The sequence below is a fragment of the Pelecanus crispus genome, chromosome 25, assembly GCF_030463565.1.
Source record: "Pelecanus crispus isolate bPelCri1 chromosome 25, bPelCri1.pri, whole genome shotgun sequence".
Lineage (NCBI taxonomy): Eukaryota > Metazoa > Chordata > Aves > Pelecaniformes > Pelecanidae > Pelecanus > Pelecanus crispus.
The window spans coordinates 1,518,696-1,528,411 of NC_134667.1; the positions used below are offsets into that span (position 1 = coordinate 1,518,696).

The window sequence follows — 9,716 nt, forward strand, 5'->3', positions numbered from 1 at the left end:
ACAGTGGCCCAGGGGGTGACGGCAGCAATGCGGGATCCCCAGGGCACAGCCAATCTGCGGGGTGCCCCCGCAAGGTTTGTGTGCTGCTCAGTGCCCCCAGGTGCAGGGGAGCCCCGACCCCAGGAAGGCAGTTTGTGTCCCCCAGAGAGAAGGGGAGCGGGCTGTCTGCACTCGCAGGCTGCAGAGAATTTTCCTTCCTGGGGGCCCCGGCCAAGCACAGGGGCTGGGCTGATGCCAGGGGCGAGGAGGGGACATGGGTTGGGGGGATCCTTGGGATTGTGTTGGTGCTCCCTGAGGACACAGAAAGCCCTGGGGGTGGTGTGGGTTTGGGTGGTGCCAGGGAAGGTGGTGCCGGGGAAGCTGCGGGCGTGGGGGCATGGGGCTGTGCAGGGTGTGCTTGGCTGGGGAGGAGATGGTGCCCTGTGCAGGGCCTGGGGGCACGGTGTGTGGGTGGGCACGGGCAGGGGCCGTTGGCATGGGAAGAGGTGCCAAGGGCTGTGGGGTGGTGAATCGCCCAACAGGGCTGGAGTTGGGCACCCCAGCCCTGCACAGACCGTGGGGACAGGAGGGACCCCAAAACTGCTGCAGGGACAGCCTGGAGGGGAAGGGGCTCCCACCCCGGTGCCTGTGACTCGGCCTGGGCAGGGGTGACCCTTAGACCTGCAGTCTGGAGCTCGGCACTCTCCTGACCGGTCCCATGTTGCTGTTTGAAGGGGCTGCAGAGCTGAGGCTGGAGGATGGCGGTGGGCCCTGTGCTGGGCGAGTGGAGGTGAAACACCAGGGCCAGTGGGGAACCGTGTGTGGTGACTACTGGGGCATGAAGGATGCTGCAGTGGTTTGTAAGCAGCTGGGCTGTGGGTCTGCTGTCACAGCTCCTCAGTACGGACACTTTGGGCCAGGATCTGGCCCCATTTGGATGGATGACGTTGATTGTCGTGGCACTGAGTCTACCCTGTCTGACTGTACACACCCTGGATGGGGACAACACAACTGTAAGCACTATCATGATGCTGGAGTGACGTGTTCAGGTAAGGGGCCAGCCTGTTCCCCACCTTTGGGACCGGGACAGGGGAAGGGACCTGGCTGTGCCCTCAGGGAGCAACAAGTGGGCACCGGAGCAGGGCTGGATGTGGCTGGTGACACTGCCCAGCTGGGACTGTCATTGCTGCTGTCCCTGGTCCCTGAGGAAAGAGCAATGGGAGCCCACCCTGTGTGTCCAGCCACTGCCAGGCCCCAAGGTGGCTCAGCCCACCCTCAGTGGGGGCCTGGGGCTGGGAGATTAATCCCTCTCCCTGCCCCGGGATGGCTGCTGGTTCCCATCTTTCTCCTCCCATTCAGCCAGGACCTGTCTGGCATTGCCGAGGGCCAGGTCCCCCCATGCCAGAGGCACCGGGAGCTGCTCACGCGGCCACCCACAGCCCCGGGGAAGGGCATGAGATGGCAAGGGACTTTTGGGTTGTGCCTGCTGGCAGAGAGGAGTCCCTCAGCCTGAGCAAAGGGATGTTCAGAGGGGAGGAGCGCTGGCCTCGGGCAGAGGAGCAGGGTGGCCCGTGGCACCTCATTCCTCTCCCAGGGTCCCCCCATGAGTTCCAGCCCATGGGGATACGGCCCCAGGCAGGCAGGGCCAAGCTGCTGCCCAGCCTTTCCTGCCTGCCCCAGCCCGCGGCTGCCCTGTGCCACAGGGGCTTTGCCAGCACTTGCACTGTCCTCAGTGCCTGTGCTTGCACCGGGAGCTCGTGTCAGCCCAGGGCTGCTCCTCTGCCCACTCTCCTGCCCTCTGCCTGGCCCTTGGTGGGGATGTGCGTGCCTGGCACTGCACTCTGGCCCTGGCTGAGGACCCCCTCCCTGGGCCGGTGCCAGAGTGGGGAGCTGGCACAGACACCGGCTGCGGATACAGCCGTGCCATACCTCTAGCCTGTCCCATGTCCCACCTAACAGCCTGAGATGGCCCGGAAAGAAAGGCTGTGTTTCTGGCAGCTCCAAGGGGCTCCTCATCCTGGCCCTGAGCTCAGTGCACAGATGAGGCTGCAGCCGCCAGCAGGGCCTGGGCCAGTCCCCCTGGGCCCCAAGTGCTCTGGGTACTGCAGTGCCTGTGGCTGGTGCCAGGAAGCCCAGGGTCTCCAGGACAGCAGCAGTGTGCCTGAGCAGTGCCTACGGCTGGGGCTTTGGGACAGCAGCAAGCCCACAAGTGCTGTGATGATGCCTGAGGAGCGGCAGGGGGGCCCTGGTGTGTTTGTGCCATCGGCACCCACTGGCAGCGGTGGGGTGGTTGCGGTCTCTCTGCCTGTGGCCACCTTGCAGAGCAGCTGGGATGTAGGCACGTAACTGCCAGAGGGCTCTGGGAGAGCTTGAGGGGTCTTTGGTTGCTCCAGGATTTGTCCAGCTGGTCGGAGGGGACAGCCCCTGCTCAGGACGTGTGGAGGTCCATAACGGGAAAACTGTCTGTGACTCCGACTTTGGTCCCAAGGCTGCCGAGGTGGTCTGCAGGGAGCTCCAGTGTGGCGTACCCCTGTCCGTGCCTGGGGCAGCTCGCTTTGGAGAAGGTGTGGGTCCCATGTGGGACAGAGAGCTGCAGTGTGCCGGCAACGAATCCTTTCTCATCTCCTGCCCCAGGGGATCCCCCAGGGACCAGCCTTGCACCCATGCAAATGCTGTCGGTGTCACCTGCGCACGTAAGGACTCAGGGTGGGGTGTTACATATCCGGGGGTGTGCTGGGGACAGGGGAGCAGGGCAGGGACCGTGCCGTGCTGGGTGTGCACTCTCTCATCGTTCCCTGTCCCCAGAGTACACAGGGTTCCGGCTGGTGAACGGCAGCACGGCATGTGAGGGGAGAGTGGAGGTGCAGGTGCTGGGCACCTGGGGCACCCTCTGTGCCTCCCGCTGGGATCTCTTGGACGCCCACGTTCTCTGTCGTCACCTCGACTGCGGGTTTGCTGAGTCCATTCCCAGAGGAGGGCATTTTGGGAGTGGAACCGGACCTGTGTGGAGAGACTCATTCCACTGTGAGGGGACTGAAGCCCACCTGGGACAGTGCCCAGTGACTGCCCTGGGGGCCTCACCGTGCTCCCCCGAGAACCACGCTGCTGTCATTTGCTCAGGTGGGTGCTGGGAAAAGGTGCCATGGCCACCCAAAGCAGGGGAGCCCGTGGCAGCACCAGCTGCATTTGTCCCTTGAGAAACCCTGCCTGCACCAGGAGCAACCTGGAGGGCTTTGCCTGCTCTCACCGACGGCTCTGATGTGGGAGAGCTGAAGAGTGAACGAGGTCAGGCATCTCTGCCCCCCAGGGCAGTGGCTCAGGCCCTGCGGCCAGCGCCAGGCGCGGGGTCCTCTGCTCTGCTGCTGCAGGACAGGCCCAGGATAGGGCTGTGGGGCTCAGCTCCATCCCTCTGGCTGCAGACAGCCCTGTCCCAGCCCCACAGAGACCCCCCCAGAGCCCAATGCCACGCCCGTGGGGGCTGCCCAGGTGCCCCCAGCAGCAGACCTGGGGGGTGAGGTGCAGAGCGGGGCTGGGCCTTGCCCTTGCTCCTGGTGCTTCTGGTCAGCACAAGACCCAACCTTGTGCTGTTTGCTCAGAAAGGCCCCCCGTGCTCTGCTCCCTGCCAGGGACACAGGCGCCCAGACCCCAAACCCAGGGATGCAGAGGGGCCCAGACGTGCGGGCTCTGCCTGCTGTCTCAGCAGCGCCGGTGTCAGCGCTGAGGTTGGGCAAGGCTTGGCCAGCACTGCCTGTGCCCGGGTCCCTGCACCGGCTGCTGCTCCCTCCTGCGGGAGCTGCCCCATCGGCCTCAGCAGAGACGTGTTGGGTGGCTCTGCCCCACCAAGAGCAAAGACAGCGTCTTGCCCAGGGCCTGGGAAAGCAATCCTGTGGAAACGTGCTCCTGAAGCTGAGCGCAGAGGGCTGGGGCAGGCGGGTGAGCTGCAGGGTGCTGTGCGGGTTGCAGAGCCTGGGGAGGTGCTGCAGGTTTGTGGGCTCTGTGGTGCTGCCGAGGGCTGGGGCACGGCTGCTGTCCCCAGGCCCCGCTGGCTCCACGGCCCTGCGGCTGGTGGGTGGAGGGAGCCGGTGCGACGGACGAGTGGAGATCTTGCAGCGCGGGACGTGGGGCCGAGTCCTGGATGACGAGTGGGATGTGCGGGAGGCCAGCGTGGTGTGCCGTCAGCTGAGGTGCAGAGAGGCAGAGAAAGCCTACAACCCCGCGAAGCCTCAGAGAGGGACGGGTCCCGTGGGGCTGCGAGGGGTGCGGTGCGCAGGGCACGAGGCCGAGCTGAGCCTCTGCAACACCTCCCTGCCCGAGAGCGCAGCGGCGGCAGGGATTGCGGAGGACGTGGGCGTCATGTGCGCGGGTGAGTGGCACTGCACGGGCCCCCCGGGCTCTGGGCTGGGTGGGCAGCAGCCCCTGAGGGCAGCTGGGGTTTCTTCCTGCTGCAGGGAGCCGGCAGGTGCGGCTGGTGAAGGGGCCCGGGCGCTGCGCTGGGAGAGTGGAGATCTACTACCAGGGCAGCTGGGGGACCGTCTGCGACGATGGCTGGGACCTGTCTGATGCCGCCATCGTTTGCCAGCAGCTGGGCTGCGGCGGGGCGGTGGAGGCAGTCGGCTCCGCTCGCTTCGGGGAAGGCTCCGGTCAGATCTGGCTGGATGGCGTGAACTGCTCCGGGGCCGAAGCTGCTCTCTGGGACTGCCCGGCAGGGTCCTGGGGGCAGCACGACTGCGCGCACAAAGAGGACGCAGGAGTCGTCTGCTCAGGTCTGTGCCGGGAGCTGTGGTGGGAGCCCAGCGCCCGGGGAGGCCGGGACGAGGGGAGAGCCGGCAACGGCCCAGGCTGTGCCTGGCTGCCTCGGAGCCCCTGCCCGAGCCTGTCCTGGGGACACCCCTGCACGAAGCCCCTCGGTCCCACAGGGGGTCCCTTGTCAGCTGAGCTGTGCCCAGGGCTTAGCGGGGAGGGCATGGGTGTCTCTCCGTCAGGGACTTCTCTCGGCCCCTGGCAAAAGGGTGACTTGCTGGCCGTGCCCCTGCCTGGCCAGGGCCTGCGGGAGGAAGAGGCTTCTCTGCTCCCACAGCCCCACACCAGCCTGTGCCCCTCTGGGGCCTTTCCTCCCAGATTTCATGGCCCTGAGGCTGGGGAACGGCAGCAACTGCTCCGGGCGCCTGCAGGTTTTCTACAATGGCACATGGGGGAGCGTTTGCTCCAACTCAATGACTCTCCAAACGGTGTCGCTGGCATGCAAGGAGCTGGGCTGTGGGGACGCAGGGACCCTGGAAACACGCCTGCCCTCTGGTAGGGTGTCTGGCCACGCCTGGCTGGATCGCGTGGAGTGTGGGGAGAGAAACAGCTCCTTCTGGCAGTGTCCCTCTGCTCCCTGGGACCCACGGTCGTGTGATGACCTGCGAGAGGAGACCCACATCACCTGCCATGGTAATTCTGAGCTTCCTGGGCACCAGCATCGCCCCAGCTCCTGCTCCCTGCCGGGCACAGTCAAGCGCAGAGACAGGGCCCACGAGGGCTTTTACTGTACGTGCCAGACCCTGCTGCTTCTGGTGGCACAAATGGCACTTCAGCTCTCAGAGCCCCACACGTTCGTTCGCCAGCAGTTGCCAGCCGGCTGCCAGCAGCGCCCGGGGGAGGCAGCGGTGTCTCCAGGCAAGGTCTCAGAAGAGACCAGCCAGGGCTGCGAGGCGTGTCCCCTCCACGGACACCCTCCTGCTTCTCTGTGAGCCAGGGTCCCTTTGGGGTTGAGCAGTCAGGGTCCCCCACAGTGCCGTGCATGTCCCCTGAAGGAGCGGCGTTCAGCTGCTGCCGTGAGCGAGGCAGCACGGGGAGGCGTGAGCAGAGCTCAGCCCCACTCTCTGCTGCACGACCCCCTTCAGCAGCCCCTTCATGGCAGCATTTCCTTCTGCAGGGAGACGGCCAGAAACAGCCCCGGCCGTGGGGACCGTGTGCCCAAACTCCACGAGCTGCACAGGTAGCTGCTCCTCTGCATGCCCCTCTCTCCTGGCAGGGCTCTGCCTGCTGCCCGGTGCCCTGGGAGGTCTCTGCCTTCTCCAGACAGGGAGAAGATTCGTGCCGTGGGAGGCGAGAGCGGGTGCTCGGGCAGGGTGGAGGTCTGGCAGCGCGGCTCCTGGGGGACGGTGTGCGACGACTCCTGGGACATGCAGGATGCCGAGGTGGCGTGCAGGCAGCTGGGCTGTGGCCCCGCAGTGTCTGCCCTGGACGAGGCTGCGTTTGGGGAGGGGACGGGCCCCATCTGGCTGGAGCAGGTGGAGTGCCGGGGGTCTGAGCCATCTCTGCAGGCCTGCTGGGCTCGGCCTGGGGACAGCGGGGCCTGCCGGCATAAGGAGGACGCTGCCGTGCAGTGCTCAGGTGAGCGGCGGGGCTGGCAGCCCTCGCTGGGGTATTGGCAGGGAGCCGGGGCAGGCGTTTTCCCCACTGGGTCCCCTCATGGCTGCAGAGCTGCTGAGAGCAAGGCTGTGCCTGTGGAGCATGGGAGCCTGGTGCCAAGTGGGCAGCAGCCTCTGTGGGGCTGGATGTCCTCCGGCTCCTGCCTGCAGGGCCCTGCAGCCCCCAGGGGCATCTCCTGGGCTGCCTGCGCCATCCTGCCCGATAGCCAGAGCAGGGCCCTGGGCTCTGTCCCAGCCCCCCTGACCAGCCTCGCAGGAGGGGCAGTGTGGGTGGGGGGTGGCAGGGATATACGCACGCGTGCACACACACACGCATGGCTCCCTGGTACCCTCACAGCCACCCTCTCAGCCCAGTTCCCTTTCTCCCCTCTGCAGCTGCACCCAGGATGGCAGCACCAACCCCGCGAGCAGGTAACCTGTCCTCCCTGCCAGCGCTGGCTCTTCTCGGGGCCAGCTGTGAGCCACAGCTGCAGGGAGGGGGCTCCTTGCTGGGGTGTGAAACTCCCAAGAGGAGGCACCGGGACAGCAGTGGGGAGGGGCGTTGGGGAGGGCTCTCATTTACCCAGCAGCCTGGGAGCTTCCTCATCCCTCACTCCTGGGGTCCCCTACCCCTGCTGTAGTGGGGGGCAGCACTGGGGTGTGCCAGCCCCCACCTCTCCCAGGCCTGCTGCTGCCCTTTCTCTCTTCCTGCCCATGCAGATCCCAGCCGGGACCGTCCCACCGGCAGCGGGAGACTGTCGTTGCCCGTCATCATCTGCATCGTCCTGGGGGCCCTTCTCTGCCTGCTCCTGGCCCTCCTGGCCGGGCAAGTGCGAAGCGCCAGGGCTGGGCGCGCAGGTGGGTCCCGGGGAAAGATGCCTCCTGGCAAGGCCAGGGGTGCTGGCAGGTGTCAGTGAGCGGCACAGGCAGAGCTGGGGGGATAAGCGTGTGTGCTGCCTTCATTGCCATGTGCCGCCTCATCCACCGCCTGACCATGGGCCATGGGCCACCAGCAGCAAGGGGTAGAAAGAGTCCAGGCACGGCGGGAGTTAGGGACGGGGCGAGGAGAGAAATGGCCGAGCTGGGCTGGGGGAGATGGGAGCAGAGAGGACACATATGAGGACACGACACTGGCAGCGCTCCGGGCAGCTCTGGAGGGGTCTGTGGGGCAGGGGAGATGCCAGGAGGAACGTGGGGCAGCAGGGTCCATCCCTGTGGTTTCAGGCCCCCAGGCTGTTCCTCTGTGCAACCGTGACCTCCCCGCGGCAGGGCAGGGGCCGTGCTATGGATCCCTGGGGCAGAGAGGGGGCAGCTCCAGGGGGAGAGGAGAGGCGGGAGCTGCTCCAAGCTCAGCACCGGGGAGCTGACCCAGGGGCCAGAGGGGCACAAGGGCTGTCTCTGAGGGGATGCTGTGAGGGTGTCGCTGCCCCAGATCACCTCCGTGGGGACATTGCCCTCACTGAGGAAGGGGTAGCAGTGAGCAGGCAGCGCAGCCGGGCTGTGCTGTGGCCAGAGCCTTTTGCTGGCCCCGGGGACCAAAGCAGGGGGAGCAGAGCGGGATCCTGTCCCCTCTCTGCCTGTCCCTGGGCCAGCCCTGCCGCTGTCCGCAGGCTCGGGGAGAGTGTGGGAGCCCTTCCCTGACGCCGTCTATGAGGAGATCGGTTACGGCCCAGCATGGGAGAAGGAGGCAAGGTTCAGCGGCTCAGGTGGGTGTGGGTCCCTCATGGGGGCACATCGGCAGGGCTCTGTCCCCAAACCTCCACCTAGGGCTGACCCACGGCAGTCCCCTGGCCTATGGTCCCTGCAGCGCTGGGGTGTGTGGGGAGAGCAGCCGGGTCCTGGGCCCAGCAGAGGAGCTTCCTCCCCAGCAGTTCTTCCCATCGCAGCCAGGGACAGCCCCTCTCTGCCTGCCCCTGCATAAATCCCTGGGTGGCACCGCAGGGCTGAGGGAAGGGGCTGTCCCGGGGCAGCTCTGGGAGCCCCGTTGAGGCAGGCTTGGTCCCAGGGGAGCAGGGTGAGTCCTGAGCCCTCCTCCCCACACAGCCCTGCCTCTGTGGGTCCCCCGTCCCCAGCAGCACTCACCACAAGCCGGCTCAGCAGAGCACACTCCCATAACAGCCGCTGCGCCTCTCTCCAGGCTCCTACTCAGAGGGGTCACTGGCCAAGCTGCAGCCCTACCCCACGGACAGCAAGGAGGAGGAGGGTCCGGGGTCAGCACCAGGTAACAGGGTGCGGGAAGGAGTGGATCTCTCCTCCCTGCAGCCATGTGAGGGACAGCGGTGTCACTGAGTGTCCCCATCAGAGCTGGGGAGTCTCCTGGGGTGCTGCCAACACCAGGGTCTGAGCCCCACGGCCCTGCGCATCCTCCCGTCCTCTGCTCTGCAGATGTATCTCCTCAGTGTCACCAGCTCCCCTCTCCTTTCAGACGTCCCTGTCCTGCCTGGAAGTGACCCAGCGCATGGCTATGATGATGCCAGGGAGGTTTCTGCCCCTGGGGAGGATCCTGCCCCTGGGCAGGGAGCCTGGGAAATGCCCAGGGCACCAGAGGAGGGAGCAGGGCCCAGGGATGCCCCTGGAGGTGAGAGGGAAAGATGGCGCTGCCGCTTTATGGGATGCCATCCCTGGTGCCGGGTGAATCGCTGCCGTATGGAGAGCCCAAGCTCCTGGGATGGGGGACCCTGCCCTGGGAGTTTTTCCTGGGAAGCCTGGGGCTGGCAGAGGGAGCTGGACATGTCAGGAGGGAGGAGGAGATGGGAGGCAGGTGATGCAGAGAGCAGGAGGGGCACCCCATGGGGCCAACGTGCAATGGCCTGCCTTGCTGCTTGCAGGGGCAAACCTGCGCTCGCAGAGAAGTGCTGGGGCCCCTGCAGCTGAGGGAGATGCCTGGTCCCTGTCCCCAGAGAGCACAGGCTATGACGATGCTGAAGAGGTGTCTCTGGCACATCCCCCTGAGCACAGAAAGGCTGCGACAGCAGAGCTCAGTGCACAGCCATCCCTGAGCCCCGCGCCAGGAGAGCCCATCCCTGCCGTGCAGCTGGGTGCAGCTGGGAGTGAGGAGGGGACTTTGCAGCTGGGAGAGCCGTGAGCACCAGGGAACCGTCTCCCTCTTCCCACGGGCAGCAGAAACAGCCGGCCATTGCCTCTCTTTTGATTCCCCTGGTTTCACGCTGTGCCTCTGCAGTTGTTCCTATTAAAAGCCTTTGGGGTATGGCCCAGAGCTGGTGCTTGCCTGCCCGGCTGTCGGGGTGTCTCCCTGAGGCCGACTGGGGGGAGCAGAGCACAAAGACGTGGTGGTGGGGAAGGGGCACATCTCGGGGGCAGCGGGCTCGGGGTCAGGCTGTG

At 66.3% G+C, this 9,716-nt stretch overlaps 1 protein-coding gene across 1 annotated transcript; it reads left to right on the forward strand.

Annotated features, from left to right (window-relative positions):
* Positions 1–475: 475 nt before the first annotated feature.
* Positions 476–9,459, forward strand: LOC142595932 (antigen WC1.1-like). Its single transcript, XM_075724804.1, is given in 16 exon segments — positions 476–550; positions 552–641; positions 674–1,028; positions 2,346–2,672; positions 2,785–3,099; positions 4,016–4,342; positions 4,428–4,742; positions 5,098–5,412; positions 5,897–5,959; positions 6,043–6,357; positions 6,771–6,806; positions 7,095–7,232; positions 7,985–8,080; positions 8,512–8,595; positions 8,800–8,952; positions 9,203–9,459. Coding segments are annotated over 16 exon segments (3,261 nt in total).
* Positions 9,460–9,716: the final 257 nt, after the last annotated feature.